The sequence below is a fragment of the Pyrgilauda ruficollis genome, unplaced genomic scaffold (assembly GCF_017590135.1).
Source record: "Pyrgilauda ruficollis isolate IOZ18807 unplaced genomic scaffold, ASM1759013v1 scaffold24, whole genome shotgun sequence".
Lineage (NCBI taxonomy): Eukaryota > Metazoa > Chordata > Aves > Passeriformes > Passeridae > Pyrgilauda > Pyrgilauda ruficollis.
In genome coordinates this window covers 16,476,881-16,496,683 of record NW_024523648.1, presented here as the reverse complement: position 1 = coordinate 16,496,683, position 19,803 = coordinate 16,476,881, and the positions used below count along the sequence as shown (strand labels likewise).

The following is a 19,803-nucleotide window of genomic DNA, read 5'->3' as shown; positions in this document are numbered from 1 at the left end:
GATTAACACCTCTAGTCTTGTACTCTAGGTGTTCCACTGGAAGCCAGTCTGGGCACTGGCCTTAACAGTGGTGCTTTCAACAGACTTCGGTATTTGGTGTGTTTGCTACATTATGCTACCTCTTAGTGAGTCTCCGCATGCACTCAACTTGCAACTCTGAGAATGATCAGCTCTCAACCTCCAAAGTCAGAGCACTGGCCTAGTTTCTCTCCCTTACACCACTGTCCCTCCTCAGAACTTTTTTTTAAAATACCAGGGATAGCATATGAGTCCAGATTCAAGTTGATTACAGTATTTCAGGCCTGTAAAGGTAACAGTGGTTAATATGATAACAAATACTCCAACTTGTATTTTTAACGACAATAATAATGCAAAGTCCTGTCAAGAACAGTTGAAAACAACAAAAGGACCAGTCTTACACAGCTGCATAGCTACTTTTGAGCAGGAGGACCTCTTTTTTTGACTGCTTGTTGCACATCCACAAACAAAAAGAGGCTACATCACTCCTAAATTGATAGGTTTATTTAATTATGGCTTTAGGTGTAGGGTGCTCGTCTGCCTAACGCAAAAGAAACAAATAGATGACGCAAAAGAGCCATGAAATTAACCTGTTCCTCAAGCATCTCCCTTATAGGAGCAAGATTTTCAAGAACAAGTTTTGCTTATCTCCATTTCTGATTAGGGAAATGCTAAAACTCTTCATGACTTAACAGAAAGGAAATTACACCAGCACTACAGACTTTTTACTACACAGCAGGTGCTGGAGGGCTCAAGAAAGTCCAGACTCAGGTAAATGGGGCAGAAAGACCAAGAAAGGATGGATGAAGATGCAAGGAACAAAATGCAGTATGCAAGGAACTGAAGAATGCATGTAATATATAACAGTAATAAAGCAGCTAAAAGCGTATATTCAGAGATACACCAAAGGAAGAGTAGAGAAAATTTATAGATTATAAATGGCAACTCATAATGATTCACCCTGCTGTGAGAAATAAGCAGAAATCGTAACTGGAGTCACATTCACATTCTTATTTCTGCATACAGAATTACTTAAATCTGACCTATTATGCAGTTTTCCTGATCCTCACGTTGACATGCAAGAGGTGATTTTAAGCCTCATCTTAGCAATAAAAAGAAGGAATTGAGTTTGATTCTGCAAAGCAGAAGAAAAGAGCTCACTCCATTTCTATTTACTGTTAAAACAACAGTAGTGTGTTCTTCTTTCTAGCTCTGACTTGCATTACATCCTTTCAGTATTATCCTCAAAGAGGGCCAGGAGGAAAAAACCCCTTAAAACTGCCTCCCCACAGAAAGAATAAATACAACCAAATCACCAGCATGGAAAATAACTGTACGAGCCCTAGGTATCAAAGCTTACCCACAAATAGCTCATAGTGAATAATGCATGTGGTTTAAAGTCGGTTAAAATAAGTGCCAGGTCACTTATCAGGCAGCAGTGAATTTGCAAGACTTTGAAGCAAAATTCTTCTTGTGATTCTCCCTCTCTGAGGAACAAATGACTGAACTAAGATGCAGGTAAGTAAAGGCTGGAGTGAAATGTGGTCAAGAGCTGGCCAGTCTTTAAGTCCACAGTCTTTTAGTCCTATAACAGAACAGGCTGGTGGTGCTGAAAAGGCAATAGTGAGGCATGAAAGAGCCAGCTGTGACTTTGTGAAACAAGATCTTAACATCATTGAGCCCTACTATGCCTCAGAAACTGAAAGGATTTTTCTTGGCTGAAAAATTCAGTAGAAAACAAACAGACTAAGAATCTATCAACGTGGGCCAATTGCCTTTAGTCCACTTTAATTTCTGTTTCTGAGACATTGTGTATTTGGCTGCCAGATTACAACATTTGCATGACCTAAAATTTTCACAGTGCATGTTCATAAGAATGCTTCAGGGCTAGCATCCCTTCAGATGAATTCATCTCCTCAGACTGCTGAAAGTTGTGCGCATTTTCCAGCCTTGGAAATGTACTTTGCTGGAAATGGCCTTCCAGCAAAGGCCATTAGGTTAAGGGCATTTGTAAAAGAAAGGAAAAAAAGTAAGGAAAACCAGGCAATATATAAAAATATATGGCCTTTCTCCACAGCATCATACCCTGCTCTTTATTTTATCTTCTCTGCTTAATGAGCCAAAGGTTTAAACAAGCACTAAGTTTCTGCACTGAAAGTGCAGCCAACTGATTATTCAAAGGAGCTCTAAAGCTTTTCATTACCTCCTTTCCAGGATGCAGGAGAAAGGTGCTTAAATTGCAACATAAATTATTTTCCCCTTGGTGTGCTTGTGCCTGTCAAAATAAGTGTTGTTTGTATGGGTACAGCTCAGGCAATTATTATCGTCTTCAGTCAATAACTTAACCTTATTATCAATGTTCTTCTAGTGATCCAAAGACTGGAACTGTTACTAAGAGTTGATGATATATATTCCAATATTGCAAGAGGAAAATCTATTTTTGTACCAAGACATGTCAAGAAACAAGAAAATAATTATTCTTAAATAATAATTCATAATAATTATTATGGTTATTCCAGGTAAGATTAATCTTCAATTTCTGTTTTTCCTCTTTAAAAAAAATGTGATTAATTTGCTGCTAAGATTTAAGAAAATAAACCTTACAAAAAATTATAGAGTTTGAGTGAGGGTTTTGCTCATGTTTTTTACCAGAACTTCTTTGAGTTTCATTTTTATTTGCACACTAAAAGGAACTGAAAATAAATTGTAGAAATTTGAAAGGTCACAGTATTAGGGTCTTATTTTAACTGTTGTGAGGAAAACAAAATTTTCTTTGTTTCTTAACCGTTTATAAAGAACCTCAGCCTCACAAAGACATGCCTGACAAAGTCTGGCCCTACATAAGTTATGCAAAGACCCTTGAAATAACATCATTCAATATGATTTCTTCACATAAAAGTACATCATTTTCCAGGTGAGCAGCAGTCATCCAGCTCCTGTTTTCTGCAGGGGCATGATAAAACATCTACTGCCCAATAAATAAACACTTAACACACAGCACTACTTAACAACTCAATTATTTCAAATCCATATTAGTTCATAGACAACAAGCAGATCGCGAACTTTTGCACATTTTCAGGGTTGGAAAACTTTGCAGAAAACTTCAAGGTAAATTATTTCTGTCAAGGCTGGTCCTTCCTTGCATTCACTTGGACATTACTAGCTTAGGTAAGTCTTCCTGCAGAACCCATGCCAAGACAATTTGAAAACACTGAACCAAGTCTCAGCTTTCCTTTGCTAAGTAAGAAGCATAAACTGCACTAGAATCCCAGAAGTTTTAAGAAATCTAGAAATGTGAGGGGTTTTTCCCCACAAGTTTTACCATCACAAAATTTACCATTACCAAAACATTTGGTAATTTTATTAAGACACTTAGTTGTGTGGTTTTGTTTCCTCTCTTATTCCAGTGACTTAAGCAACCAAAAGACAGAATTCCTTTGCTTTGATAATCAACTGCATTACATCTTCAGAAGCAAAAAAACACTAGTCCTTTAGTTTCTCTCATTTATGGAAAAGGTACATTAATTGCTGCCCTTAAACAGTGTATATTGCTTCAAAACAGGTTTTCACGTCCTGTTTGCCAAGCCAGCAAGCTTTCATATCACTTTAAAAAACTGACTAAATATTTACTTTATTAAAATGTTTAACTTATAAATTGGTATTTTAATAATCATTTACAAAAGAACCAGTATCTCACCTACAACTTCTGTATATTTCATCCTCATTTAAAGCACTGAGTGCATAAAAGAAATAGACAAGGGTTAATACATGTTTTTAAAACTAATTCTGGATGCCCACATGAAAGATATTTAATTACATACAAAACCTAGTTTAACTCACATCGCATAGAAGCCAGAAGTGAAAAGACAAAAGAACACCCCCATATTTTAAAAAATTGCCCCCTGCAATATATAAATCCCACTTACCATAAAAAATATGTATCCTTCTTGTATTTTCTTGTCTCTGTAAAGGTGAGCATTGCTTTTTTTTATTAAGACTCAAAATGCAGTTCTGCTCAAATATACTGCTATTTAATTGGCACTTAATAAGCAATCCCATTTTAACATGGATTGATGCTATTGTAGTTTAGAGGGTAAACAAAATATGCTTGCTCAGTCTTCTTGCATCATGTAATTCTGTTTTCATCCACACATTATAAACTCTTGTCATAGTAAACAAGTGATAGACTGCAACTACTAAATGAACCATGAACAAGGTATAAAATTTTCTAGGGATATGTTCTGAGATTTCAGAATTTAAAGTTAGCAGTGTATCCCGTTACAAACCTTGATAATGTTCAAGAAATGGTCTGATGTTGCCAGGTGGGACTATATTAATCGACAATACTTTGCTTAAATGTCAACTTCATGTTATACTCTGAAAGGATTTGAAAAATGATAATGACTTATTTCAGCATTTCACAGAATCTACCTCAATTTTAATCCAGGAATTTGAATCCAAACCCAGCTAAACCTCTGATTATATCTAAACATTTATTTAACACAGTCTTCTATTAACTTGGAGTGTCAACAACAACAGGAACACTAAAAGTAGTCATTCTAAACATCTTTGGTCATGGAGGTACCAGGAAGAAAAAACAGTCCTCTTTCTGCAGCAAAATGCATGGAAAGTAAACCTTTGGGTATTAAATTACTATTTTTATTTTTATTTTCAGCATGCCAATTGTCGTCATCTTTACTTTGTACTTTCAAACCACTGAGTTTTACCACTCAGACTGCCCTCTCAAAGAACACTACATGGAATATGAATGGTTTGGGTTCAATCATATACATTTGGCAGTGCTGGATTACTACCAGTTTTCTTAACACATTCCCATTCATAACAGGTTGGCATAAAACAGTATCATGAGCAACACTCTACCTACTATTTTTGTCAGTTTTATAAGGCCCAAAGCCATCCTAGAAAATCTGTACTAGCACAAGGCAAGGTTGTTCCCCTCATTGCTGACATATTGTTGCCTCTTACTGATTTCTTCGTAATCTCTTAAGTACTTAAAAATAGCAATTTTTTTCTTAACGGAATTAAACACATTGGCCCTGCAAAACATTTCAGCAGCTTTGGGAGAATGTGGACATTTGTCATTGATTTTTCATAAATATGGGGCAGCCCATGTGACGAAGACATGGTGCATTGGAGAGCGGAATGCAGCATCTTTCTTTTAGCTAGTCAAACTTAAAAGGACAGTTGTATCCTTTGATGGTCATCTCCTTTATGAAGAATATTCCACCAACAGTAAAATATTCTCAGTCATTTTATAAGTAATGCATGAGCCACTGGCACCAGGGACTCTTCAGGGAGCAAGAAGCAGGCAGTCTTCTTAGCCACATATGTGAGGAGGTATTTGTGATACTCTTAAGTTATTTGTAATACTCTTAAGTTATTTGTAATGTCAGAACTGACTGAAAGAGAAATAGATGACATCATGCTTTTGGCAGTGCAAGCTATGTCATCTGTAACCTTGGTCAGCAGCCAAATGCTCACCCAGCCACTTGCCAGCTACCCTACTGAACAGAACAAAGGTAGAAAACAGAGAGAAAAAAATCAGAATTACAGATCAAAATAAAAAAAAATCAAAATACAGAAAGGGAGATTACCATTAAAGGCAAGAGACTCAACTTGGAGCAAATTAAAACAATTTCTTGTCAATTATAATAGATTCAAACAGAGAGAAACTTCGGTCACTTCCTTCTCCTGCTTCCTTGCAGAAAGGCGAGCTCCCTGACCAGATTCTTCCTCCTCCCTCACTAAACGATGTTATGGACCTGTCAATCTCTGCTACCACTTTTTGACAGCTGGGGTGATTATTGTGCATAGGATTTGGGTGCCTGCCTTAGCCATGGTGTCCTCAAGTGCAGAGACTCTCCTTCCTCTGCTGTGATGGAGCTGAAAAAGGCTCAGTAGTCTCAGTGCTAAGGAACCACGGGGTCTGACTGGGTTAGGCAAAGCATTCCTCTGTCAAATGCTGTACCAATTCAGTGGGATTACATGTGTGTTCTGCCATAAAATCCCAGGCCTTGGAAGGTGATATCTGCCCTAGGCATCTGCCAAAATCCTTCCACACCCCTGCTGCCCAGGGATTGGCCACATCAGGTCACATTTCTCGGTCAACTCACCAACAAGTTGTTTACTCTTGCACTTGGACGCAATCAAGTTCCATCTGTCCAGAAATATCAGGTAATAGGACTTTACAGTGATAATGCCTTGTCAATATTTAAGAAAGTGTGAATTTAAATGCCAAAACCACTATTTATATTGGCTTCTGAAGGGGGAGCCGTCAGAAAAAAATTCACCACAGTAGGTACTCTGAAAGTTCCATCATCCTATGCTGAATGAGTTTTATTAGATACATAGAAAGAACAGACTTGCCCTTCAAAATGGGTTGACAGCAGAGAATCCAACCACAACTTCACTGCTAAGCATTCAAACTTTGAGAGATCGCTCTACTGACACTTAAAATTTATAGTTCTACAACAGCCTCTACAGCAGCATTAATGGGGACTGTAAAGCATCAGAAAGCCTACAGAAGTAAAGCAGTACCTATCCTTTACAAAGGATTGTACTGAAAAACAGCATGTGCACTAATATAACCCTTCCTTTGTAAAGTTCCTCATACTTTTACACAAACCATTGAGTGTAGGAGTTAGAGAACAAATCGTGAAAGAGCATTTTAATTTCCAACTATTCATCTAAAAATTTCTCTTCTCCAATGACCTCAGAGCATCTCCTAAAGTTGGTTATTTCGTTGTTTTTCATCTGCTTTGCATTACCCATACAGACGCTGAAAAGTCAGTTACACGCGTTTTCTTGATGCATGATCTCAGGGGATATATAGGAGACTCAATAATCTTGCAAAATTTTCAGAAAATCTAATTGATGCTTATAAAGTAATATAAAACCCAGTGGCCTGCATAAACATGATTAGACACATGAGGTTGAGCATCTTTCTACATAATCTCTTCACATCAAAACTAATTTCTGCTAAAAGAGCTATCACCTGAACTCCCTTAAGAGTAATTTTTTGCATAATTTTTGCCTTTACTTACTCCAATTCTATTATTTATTTTTATAAAAAAAGCCATAACCAAGTTTTGCCTTCATTCCCTTTCATTAACAGTCCCTTTTAAAATTTGTCATCATCATTTCTTAGTTTAATAAATTTTCTCACTCATTCTCTGCTACATTTCTACAGTATTGATTTCAGAATATCTGTCATTCTGCCTCAGGCAGGATTGTAACCTCATCTATTGTACTGTCTTAATTCCAGCTCCCTTCAGATTCAGAAGGAGGAATTCCCTTCTCACTAAAATTATAGACTCCCACTTCCAGTACTAAAGGAGATTGAACTTAGGACTAAACTGAAGTCAAATTTAGGTCCCAGCTCTCTTTCTGATAGCATGAATTTAGTTAAGCTAAGCTGTTCCTGTCTGCTTTGACAAATAGCAGTATTGAAGATGTAGCAGGAGGAGAACTATTTAGCCAGGTGTTCCTTTGCAAAGGCTCCCTTTTTACAGTGAGTCAGAGCAGAGTATGGGGTTGATAAAATGCAGCTGATAATAAACCTATGGGTAAACTAAAGGCTTTGTTTAGCTTATTATTGAAAAAAAAAATCTTGATTTCACATTCACTTCCACTTCCCTCAATTAAAAGCATGTTCTTAAAAGGCTCTTAGTTTTTTGCTTAGCTGGGTACTTGAATAAAAAAGACTGAATAGCACATCAAAGTAACGTTAATGTGTGCCTTGGTTCCTGTTTGTATATAGATGACCAAATTCATAGCACTGCAGTTCCACTGCAACTTACTTATTCACAAGTTTGCTAATTTGCCATTTTTTAAAATCACTTAATTAGGACAATTCAAAGAAAATTTCTTTTCTTTTAGTTCTTCAAGCACATAAGAACATGTGCAAGCTCTATAATACTTTTTTTATTTCAACCAGCTGATATGCACAATCCAGACTATGCAAAGCAATAACCAGCCTGTTTTACAACTGACAGAACCCACTCAGCCCTAAAAAGGAGTCTCCCATACTCAACTACCAGCATGAAGGAAGGGTATGTGACAATCTACCTGAAAAATACATTGTGATTTCCAAAGAAATTCCATTTAATAGGTGGGCATTTCTGACAAAAAAAAAAAGCTCAGAACTACACTGTTGGACAAATTCTAAGAAAAACAACTAAAATTTATGGACCAGTGTTATGTTTGGTAAGGGCTCAAAGTCAAAATTTAAAGCTTAAATATTCCACATATTCACAGAGTAGGAGATTGAGTAGTCTAATAGGAAACCAAGGTTTGTGGCTTAATGTAGGAGGTTTAATTTATTTGGTTCTCAGTATGATCAGCATCAAGAGGGAGCACCAAAATCAGTGAACAATGAGACATTGCTGCAGTGGCAATACATGAAGAAAGCACAGTGTTGCCCAAAGCTTCAGGATGTTTACTAAAAGACCAGGGATGCTGTCACTCAGACTAATTTTGTTATATGCAGTTTCTTCTATTCACTGAAAGCCTGTACATAAAACATGTCACTCCCAAAGCCTTCCATTTTTCATTTCAACTGATGCAAACTAAATTATGCACTTGAAGCACACATGCACAATCTGGAACACATAATTTTCAATACACCCTTACTCTTTGTTTCATTTTAGTACTGATGGTTGTCCAAATGTGCTACATCTTATCTTCACAATCTTCTAGAGATATTCTAGAACCTCAGCTTCAAATAGATAGCAAACAAGAACTGCAACAAAAAATTTATGAGAGTGACTTAATGCTTTTAGTCTATTCCTTAGGCCAGAGTAGGTATCTGACTTGTAGAAATCATAACTGTGGGTTTTGAGGAGCAATACAGTCAGGGGAAGACAATACCACAGCAGAGAGAAAAAGGAGAGGATCTCAGTCACAAACACAGACACAAAGGCTTTAGGGAAAGAATGGGACAAAAAGAAGTCAGGATCAAATTACAGCAGAAGCTAAGTAGACATGGAAACAACTGACAAAGGACTTGAAAAACTTAATTTAAACATTCCTTCAAGGAATGTTAAAATTACAAATAAAGAAACAGAGAGTAAATAGAAGGATTAAAGCAGACATTATCAACCAAACATGGAAGACAGAAAATATGCATCCTCATCATTTGAGCAATGTTCAAGACAGACAAAGACATTGCAGAAATCACGGCGAAAGTCAAAGAAGCCTCAAAATAAGAATTGTCATAAAAATGGAATGGTGAATAAAGTATGTGATGGAACTATACACACACCATATTTCAGAGAATACCTACAAAGATAAACTCTAGTAGTGCAAAGCAACCATTCTCATTTTGATAAAAACAGCCATTTTCTGTCCAACACACATCTGCACTGTTACTCTGGTGATATAAAAACACACATATATACTCATTTAGCCATCAGCAAGTCTGACATTTTAAAAGCCAAACTAGCCTGCATGATATAAGTGCCTCAGCTTTCAACAGCAAAGATCACAGTAAAGTGTACAACTGAGAATGCAAGGTTGTAATCATGACACTGGAAATAAGTTCCAGAAATCAAAATCACTTGATAATTGGAGTTAAAAATTATGAGGGGTCATCCTCACTTAAACACATAAAATTTGTCACATGCCACAAATCACATACTGAAACCAGAATATTTCACTCCCTACTTCAGGTCTAAAAAATCTGTCCATGAAACATTCCTCTAGAGTGTGCAAAAACACAAAAACAATAATGTCACATATCCATATAAAAGAGTTAGTAATTAACATTTAGTTCAGCAAAAGCTATCACCACTGATCAAGTTGGCATACATCTACATATCTCCTTCCTGAGAATCTTCCCTACCACCTTGCCACTTCTTTTCATGCTGTCGACAATTAAATATGGAAATCACCGGTAGCCTAAGCTGCACAGTTCTGAAATCAAAGGCCTGCCTGCAGGATGAGAGGGAGAGGACAGGCAGAGAAAGCACGCTCAAAGCCTTACCTTCCAATGAGCAGGAACTCCCCGAGCACGCCCAGGCGCCGCATGGCGATGAGGATCCCCCTGACTGTCATTCCCTCGCAGAAGCACACCACCACCCTAGCCTTGGGTAACCTCTCTCGCAGCTTGCGCAGCAGGCGATCAAAGCTCTTCTCGCCAGCGTTGCTGTAGATCTTGTCAGAGTGAGCAATGCAGAGACCCTCTTGGGCAGCCAACTCTTTGAAGGCTTCCATTCCACTTTCCCCATAATTTCCTATTAAAAAAAAAATATTATATAATGCATTTAACTAATTGAACTGTGATGGGAAAGTGATAGTTTCCCCCTCCAAAATCAAGCAACAATAGCAGAAGGAAGAGCAAAAGAGATCCATTAAAATGAATCTGCTCAGAGTTCAGTGGAGCAACAGGATATCCATGTATCAGTAGGTCTTAACAGAACTGGAGACTGCAAGTTTCTTTTCTTAGGTTCACTTAACAACGAAGAGGAAAGAGGACATTAAATAAGGAATGGATAGGTAGAAAAGGGGACAGATCAGACAGTAAGAGTGAAGTGTTATTAACATTTCTACAGCAAAACCCACAGCTGAGCTAATTTAGAAAAACAGTAATAGGAAAGGGAAAAAATTATTTAATTCCAAGCTGTCTGTATAACATGCAGTCCATGTTCACAAAAGTGAATGAAAGATGGATGCACATTTAAAACACGCTGTGTTTTTACACATGGTAACATTTTCAAAGTCACACTAATTTGACCAAGCAATGTTCATGACAGCTAAAATTTAGGCTTGATGATGCCTCTCTTAGAACAGGAGACTTTCTAACTGAAAGAACTTCAGAAATAACCCTTTCCAAGACAGAAATATTTGAAGTGTGGTTCAAACTATATATAAAAGCTGATTCTCAAATTCACTTCTATTTATACATTCAGCAAGCCAAAACAACAGTTTTACAAAGCTTAGAGTGCCTTCTGCTATGGAAACAGGTGAAACCCCAAGTTTTTTTTGAATATTTTCTGCCTGACATGAGCACAGGACTTATGATGAACACCCATCTCATAAGAGGAAGAGATGGATTAAAAAAAAAACCATATCTATTAACAGTAACAAGAAATTATTCAAAAAGAGAATCATTAATTTAATGCTATCCATATCCATAATGTTTCTTTCATTTAATTAGGGAGTAAAATCAGATATTCTGATCACTTCTAGACCCAGACCTTTTCAAGCAAGGGATGATTGAAGAGGTCTCACTTCTCTGTTTTCAGCAACTGTTTGAAACAGCAAATTGCAAAGAGGAGGACTTCTGAATAAGCCGAAATTTCTTCACCCTCAAAAGTATAGCCATCAGAAAGAAAATGCAGCAAGAGACAGTTCAGACACTCTGTATAAACCCAGTAGAAATATGTACATTTTTCCAAAAACATGGATCATTTGCCACAGATCAACACCATGCAGACACACTATGACAGTCATTGTCATACCAAGTTGCAGACAAACCTGACAGGTCTAGTGACAAACACAAAGCTGAAGTTCCCCAGCCCTTTGCACTGAGCTGCTCCAGTTTCTCATAAATTTGAAGCGTGGAAGAATGGCCTCCTTTCTAGCCTGTGACTCAACATCATATTCAGCAATCAGGTCAATTCTGCTTTTTTTTTCTGTGAGCCAGAGGTACTCCAGTGCAGCAGTCCTGCCTAGGTATGGGGAGGAGAAGAAGATCTGTGCCTGGTGGGAATTCACCACAAGAAGCCCAATCCCACAGCCTTGTACTCAGGTAAACACTGTGGCCTTGTCATATGCTCAGAATGACCCAGATGGAGGCATTTCCAGGTATTTATAGGCCAGGACCTGCAGTCACCAAGGGACTTGCTCCAAGGCAGTACAGTTTGAGCCTTGCTGCTTTGATGACTTGCCTCAAGTCCCAGAATGAGGTAGGACAACCTCACTCCTAACTTGCCATTAGCAAGAACTTTATGCTTCAGAAGGATATATTTCCCAATTTCATGTGGAACTTTGTTCAACAGAGATTCCTTTGAAACCAGTAAGGTTATTCTTACAGTCTTATCTAAGGAGGGACAGGTGACTAAACTGAATCCTATTAGATGTTTAGGCAGTGCATATTAAAAAAAATATATAGCAAGTTTCCTACCCAAACTTTAAGGAAGGGCTTTGTTATACATCAGTAAAGCACTATTTCTGCAGTAGTTCAAGTTAACGGTTGCAAGAAATGAAAAATTAAATCCTTTTGGAATGATTTTTCTCAGCTTTAATTTTGACAAAATAACAATTATCTCAAACATAGTCAAACCCCTACTAACAGTACAGCAGCCTACCAAAACATATGCTAAGAGAAAGATTGATGTCTATAAATTCAGTAAGTGTGACAGAGAGTCTATAAGGAAAAAAGCTCATTAAGATCAAGAGCAACATGAACACAAGATGGAATAGGGAAAAAACAAGGCAGAAAATGTGCAGCTCCAAAGGAAAGATTTCCAATCCTTATATGAAAGTAGCATAACAGCTGTCCCAGTCCAGCAGCAGCACAAAGTCTGATGTTTGACTGGAGCTTGCTCAGCTCACAAGAGCATTATGTAAAGTAGGTTTCTGCAACAGCCAGAGATGAGACTTGGTGACCCTGGAGGTCCTCTTAAAATCTGTTTGCCATGCTCCCAGAGCAAGACAACGTGCTGCACATCTTTCCCCTCCAGGGAAAAAGATCAGAGAGAAAACGAACATGTAACATATGCTACATAGATTGCTCAATGCACCCAGCTACCGAGGTATGGACAATGTAAGGGCATATATGGAATAGAAAACACCAATTAATTCTGTGCAACAGCCAAGAACACAGCCATCTGTACCAGCTTGGTGGGTACATCCATTTCAATCCACACTCAGACAGCTGAGAGGAGAAAACTGTAATGAAAGAAATCTCTTCCTGATTGTAGTCAGTGAAGAGTTACATCAGGGCCCCAGGCTAAGACCTTTCTTCCTTTGAAAGAGCCACTGAATAAAAGATCTAATCTTATCTGAAACTGCCTTTTGCTACCAGGATCAGCTGTGAAAGGCAAAATAATTATTATTGTGATTTTCTTTCTGACCTCTACCCAAAACTAGGTGAGACAGTAACATACTTTGAGCCCTACAATTGGGGCTCAAACAGCCCTTGCCATTTTTTAACTTTTTTTAAGGTCTGTTCAACTTGTACCCCAATCAAAAGAACACATATTTTGCTTATATGCTTCATTCAGAGTCTGTAGAGCAGTTTAAAGGTGAATTCTAAACCTATCATGACTGCAATTTTACCAAGAGAATTTTTATAACACTTTTCTTTCAGTGCCAAAGGAAGCTTTGCTTCACCACTGAGAAAATTCAAGACAAAGCCATTTCTGAGAGGGATCCACATATCTTAAGATACTGTTGAGAGTTACATATAGTGGTAATCATTCTCACTCATTGCATTACATGCCTTAAATATCTTAATAAAAACATTAAGACGCTGTAATAAAAATCAGAGATGCTGTCTTGATCAACAGAGACATACAAAAGAAAAACTAACAAAAAATTCAGCCTCCTCAATTGTTCCTGTGAGCCGGTAAGTATTACATTTGTGCCACAGCTATCCTGAAACTAGCATTTTTTGGTTGTATTAACACTTTAGTAGTGTGGGGAGCAGAACCCATGAGCTCCATCTAAAAGGTTTATGTTCTTTTCTTTTATTACAGCTGTTTGGCAAATTTGTCCCCATTCTCTTTATGAAGAGAACCATTTGTTTTTCATTTATGAAATGGAGCAGAAACAGCTCAGCAGTGAGGTGCTTATGAGAATCCTGGAGACTGTTTTCTTAAGGGATGCATAGAATATTTGTGTGGGTCTTCCCAAGCCATATAACAGTGTGTTGTGTTTTCAGGGGGCTTAAAAACAAAATGATGTGTTCCACCTAATCTCTATCTTTGAATGAAATCAGCCATTGATTTATTTGAGCAATAACATAAGGAAATATGAATCATCCATATTTGAGCTGAACAGAACATTTCCTTGAAATATAGGCTAATCACCATTTAAAAAAAAAAATCTTGAAGACCATAATGCTGAAGAGAAAGACTGAGATTCTTCTTTCTTGCTCTGCTTTAAGTGTCATTAGGAAATACCAACTACATTTTAAGGCACGTTTAGAGAAACACCTACAAAACCAACAAAACCCTCAGCAGATAACTCTGCCTGGAAGAATGCTCCAATGCACTTAAAATGACAAAAGGTAGGGAGCAAGAGTAATCTCTTCAGGTGAGGTCACCTGTAGCTCACCACTAGGGGTTTATTTGCTGCATTTATTCCTCTAAACCATGGCAACCACAACCAGGATCAAAAGTGAACACACAAAAACTCCCATATACCCTTCAAGCACACAACAAAGGTAATGCACCAAATAAGAAAACCACAAATTCCAGTTTCACTGCAGGGTGCTACTTGCAGAGGCAAGTCATATTGCAAGAAAGTTCCCCTTTTCAAATTAACAAGTGAGAAACTATTTTTTGTCCTCTTCTTTCCTCTCTTAAGGTTATGATCTGCTTTTTCACCTCTCCCAAGCTTGTAAATACCTTGCTGGAGATATGAAATCTGTTTCATTGTTCAGTATTGATTCGCTACAAGACATCTCTTTTACTCAACTAATTAACTACCTTTTGGCAGAGAAAATAAGATGAGAACAAGAGGACTGCATGACATACCAGCAAGTGACAACTTTTTTAAATCTTCGCTGCTGCAAATTATTTGGGAAGAGCAGAGCAAGGACATGATCTGATTGTCAAGTTAGTCCCTGATATATTGCAATAAGTAATTTGTAAAAACTAGTGATATTATGAGATAAGATAGTAACTATACAGTTGTCAAATACAAGTCTGAAAAGACAGGAAAGTTTGGGACCACTGAACAGAAAAAAATTAGGCAGAAAGAGCATCAGTTTTCTCTCCTATAATATGGTATGCCTCCCTACGCCACAGAAGCATCTTTGAGTAGGGTCAGTAAATAAGGAAAAAATGGAGTTCTCTACTTTTAATATATTTGTTACAAGTACCATATGAAATAATCATGTGTATTCTGTTAGTTGATTACAAACTAAAAAACTTCAGCCATCAGATTTAAGCTAGTACGTTAGTAGCAAGTTGGGAGCACATACAGAATCAGCTAATGAATCTGAAATGACAAGTAGTCACTTTCTAAGCTCTATAATTCAACCACTCACATCAGTTTGTCCACACTTCCAATTGGGAGAGTTACAAATAAAAGTCAAAGTCCATATTTATTCCCTGAAGGTACCAGACAGACAAAAAAACCAGAAAAGTTGTAGAAATTGATCTGTCAGTACATGTTATTGTGGTCTATCCCAAACATAAATGCTGTGCTCATAGAAAGCAGCCCTGCTGGCACACAGCTTCCCGGGCCATGGAACTGACACCATGCAGCCTCTGCCAGACTTCTTTGTCACTGGGAAAAAGGCAAGGATCCAACACTTCCATGTTTCCCCAAAATATCTTTTTCAAGACTATCCCACTGATGTCAGGAGGGGCTACATTTTACCAGTTATAAGTTATTCCAAGTAGGATTTGTTTTTATCTTTTTCAGTGAACTCTCTACATCTAATGTTGACTTTGCTACCTAAAGCCCTTTACCACACAATTTCTTTTCAGAATTCTGATAGAAAATTATGTTGAGAAAACTTCCTTTGCTCAGTAAATTTCACCTCAGGTATTTTTAAGGGACAACTTCAAAGAAGGTAGCCTATGAGAGTACTTCACAAACCCTAAAGTACTGGGTATTTTACAACAAGTAAAATTATGTGTGGATGTGGGCTCTGATTCTGTTACCAGTCAGGACAAAACAGCGGAGAAAACATCAAAATTACAAACTTCACTTGAATGAAAATCTCAGTCAAACTGCAAAGGAAAAACTTAAAAGGAAAACCTCTACCACTTCCTTCATTCTAAGCTGTTTATAGAGGAAGAAACAACCCAAAATCTGCTTTATAAAGAATGCTGAAGTGTCTATTTCAATTTCTCTAGGTACAGTGGCTTTGAAGAGAGAAACAAGTCCTGCAAACATTGGCCCCTAAGGACAGTTTAATACAGGTTGAATATCAAGGCTACTCACTAGAGGTTTTCCCCTCTCCTGAAGACCAGCAGGATGGGTTACTGCTTCCTACCGCTCAGACTGGGTCCAACTACACATCTCCTCAGTTCTAAAGTTGCTTTTAGCCTGCTACCATGCATCAGTATCAAAGTCCTCCTTACCACCATCATCTTGCCTTCCAGACCAACCCATGGTGCTCTGGAAGTCAGTGTTTCCCTTACATTTCCCTAGATGCTTCTTTGACATTGTCAAAAGGACTTTGCATTGGATGGAGGCCTTACCATCTTTTAGCTATGAAGAAGAAAACTCATTATTAGAAATTGAAACTACACTGTAAGCACTCTGCCTTCATTTAAGCTTAGGAAAGTTTTCTGGATTCTTTCCAAACAACTGCACTCTAGCCTTACAAAGGCCAGAAGGGTATGTTAAATGAATGAACTGAGTCATCTTTAGTACACTACAGATCTCAGCCATCTGTGCTTACAGCCTGTTTTCTTCAGGCCCTTCTAGAAATCCAGAAAGTGGGCTGTTAAGGCCAGACTGTCTTTTTTTCATTTCCTATTTTTTCCTAACCAAAATTGAGTACAAGGGATTAAAAAAAAAAAAAAAAAAAAAAAAAAAAACTGAATTAGATTAATATTATATCCATTAAACAATACACTATGCCTAACATAATTAGAGAAATGAGATTACATTTCAAATAAGAAAACTCACATAATTTCATTAAATGCTAGGTTGCTTCTTGTCATTAATTACAAAGTAAGAACATTTTGCCAATAGCTCACCACAGTCATGTGTTACCTCGGCAAAGAAGATACAGAAAAAGGTACAATTCTGCCACTCAGTAAAGTGCTTATATTTAAGCCTTCATCCTGAAAGCAGCAGGTGCACTATCTTGAACAACTACTTGATATTCTTGTCAGAAATACAGCCACAGGTGAAGTCAGCCTGAAGTAATGAGACTACTAATGCTAAATGACACTTCCCTAATAAGACAAATGCCAAATTGTGCTATCATGCCGTTTTTTCCCTAAATGTATTCAAAGCATACACCCAGTGATTATTTATTATGTATCTATCAAGGAGTTTGAGAGGTTTATATTCTAATGAAGCTATTTCAGCTCCAAACCTAGCTGACACACACTACTTGTAACAAATTTTCTTGCTGAACTTCATCTTTCTGTTCATGACTTATCAGCAAGGGGCACCCAGCTTTCTTCAGAAAATATTAAAATTAATCTAGTAATTCCTAGCATTAACTGTTGGTTGGTTTTCTTGGTTGGCATTGGTAGAAAAAAGTCTCACACTTTTTTGTGTGTGTTTCTTGATGAGTCTGGGGAAAGTAAACATAAGAATAAAGCTTCAACTCCTATAATAATCTCTTTTTGGTTTAAGCTTGCTGTGAATACTACACTTTGTAAAATCGTTTCCAAAAGTAGTTACAGCAAGGATACCCAACAGTGACATCAAAGTATTAGAACAATATTCCCTTTTTTTTAATATGAGCAGAAATTTCAAGAAGAAGGAAAGAAGCATATCTGCAGTTCTGTTCATGTTTTGACAGTTTTTCAGTTAGGTTAGCTCACATTCAAGCACAAGATTTAAAATCTTGAGCAATCAAAAATCATGCATACAAGTACCCTACCATGGGTTTGAACATAATGAAATTAATGAAAATTTTAAATCATATTTCTACTGGTTTTCTGCTTTCTGAACCTGAGGATACATACCAATCAGTTTCTGACCTTTCCTTATAATTTTGAGAGTTAAAGATGGTTATTTTATTTTAGTGACACAAGATACTCACAAACTATATGTTGTAATGGGCTGGCACTTAGAAGGCCAAATGTCATTAAATGCTCCATAAAGAGTCAGCAATACTATGACCACTTCCCAATAACCTACACTATCAATGACTTCAGGAGGTATCTGGAAAGGATGTTAGAAATTAGGCCATTTTTTGAGGAGTATTTTATTCTCATTTTCTCATGAATGAGAAGTTAGTGTTTGGAGCTACTCCCACTGAAGCGAAATTTCATTTCGGATGTTTATTAAGTTTTAAGAGAGACAAATGAACTATTAAATTTTATTCTTCACTGGCTGTTAACACACATATTGAAAAAAAAAGTCCAAAAAGCTACTGAACTATGACCCCAGAGCTCAAAGTTCATTATCTTCAAGACAATTTTAGCTTAGATACAATTGTTAGACAGTGATACATTCTGTTTATGTGAGTCACACTCTAGATGTGAATTATATTGTGTCTGGAATAATATATAGCTAATAAATCTTAGTCTTTTGTCTAAAAAACGATACCTAATCCTGTTTTATCCATCACAAGAGAAACTATGTTATCTAATTGGAATAGACTCCTGCAGTTTTTTACAAACCAGAAGATATTTTTGATGTATGCTTTATCAAATCCCTGAATACTGTAGACTTATTATTCAGAAGAATATGATGTCATTTTAGAAATAATTGTGGCTTAAATTAAATATGTTTAAGAAAAATAGTGATTGCCTTGGTGTACATGTCTATTAAAGGTTTTGATGAAAATGAATATAATTTCATAATATTATGTGAAATAAATTCAAAACAAAAAGCAAATTCAAATCCTGAGTGTGAAAGGTACTCTCAGTTATAAAGTTGAGAAGGGATACTCATACCAGCATTTCCAATTGAGTTCATAACTGCAAGGATTGACACAATATAAATGTTTGAGTTACACAACGTTAAATGTCATGTCTGTTGCTGAATGGTGAAACATTTGAAATACCTTTTCCCAAAGGCTATTGTAGTATCTGCATAAGAAAAGGTGATTTAATGTTGGGAATAAAGGCAGAGCTAGTACAGGAAATTAATGTAAAAGCTGAATTACCACAAGTAAAGAACAAATTAGTAGTTTACACAGCTCCCACAGAGGTAATATAAAAGAATGAACTCTGGAAGGGCAGTCTTGAGAGCTAGAAAAAAATGGCCAAATGCAAGTAGGAGAAAGGGACAAGCCTGAACATGTGAGACAGTGAGATAGATACTGCATGCAGCTCTGCACCTGTGCAGCTCTGCGAGGCTGCACCCCAGGGATGACACCTTAGACAGGTTGAGTCCTCCCATACCCCCACCCATGACCATATTCAGGAATGCTCTCAGTCACCTCCTGTGCTCCAGGACCTAATGGGGGAGGCCTTAGGATTGGCAGGAGGCCCTTGCAGCATCCCTGATGCAGTTCTTAAAGCATCCTTGAGGAGATGAGGGCAGTGCTGCTACACAGGCCTGTAAAAATCCTCGAAGGAGGGAAAACAGAAGGACCTTTTGCCGGGCTAAGAAATACCAAAAAAAAAAAAAAAAAAAAGACAAATCATGGAGAAAGATGAATATATTGGAGTTTTTTCCCAAACATTGCAGAATTTGGAGTTTTGCTTCCTCTACAGCCAGAGCTTAAGATAGATCCCGAGGAATGGTTTCTGGGTACTCACAAGTTGTACTGTCATCCAGAAGGTCCCAGCACCCTTCTGTTCCCAGCTCAAATCAACCTGAACCCAGGCATGTCTTTCCATCATGGCTTCAGCTGTTCTGTCCTCAAATAAATGTTCCTGGTAAAATGCACTGAGGGCAAGGAGTGGCCCTCAGTCAAAGGCCCACAAAATTCTGGGAGGCCCCTGC

General features: G+C 37.4%; 1 protein-coding gene across 3 annotated transcripts in view; it reads right to left on the bottom strand.

Annotated features, from left to right (window-relative positions):
• GRM1 (glutamate metabotropic receptor 1) overlaps window positions 1-19,803 on the bottom strand; it is a 177,951-nt gene that overhangs the window by 131,993 nt on the left and 26,155 nt on the right. For all 3 annotated transcript variants that reach the window (XM_041469882.1, XM_041469883.1, XM_041469884.1), the window contains exon 2: window positions 10,022-10,271. In XM_041469882.1, coding sequence (XP_041325816.1) covers window positions 10,022-10,271 — 250 coding nt within the window. The remainder of the gene's footprint in view (window positions 1-10,021; window positions 10,272-19,803) is intronic.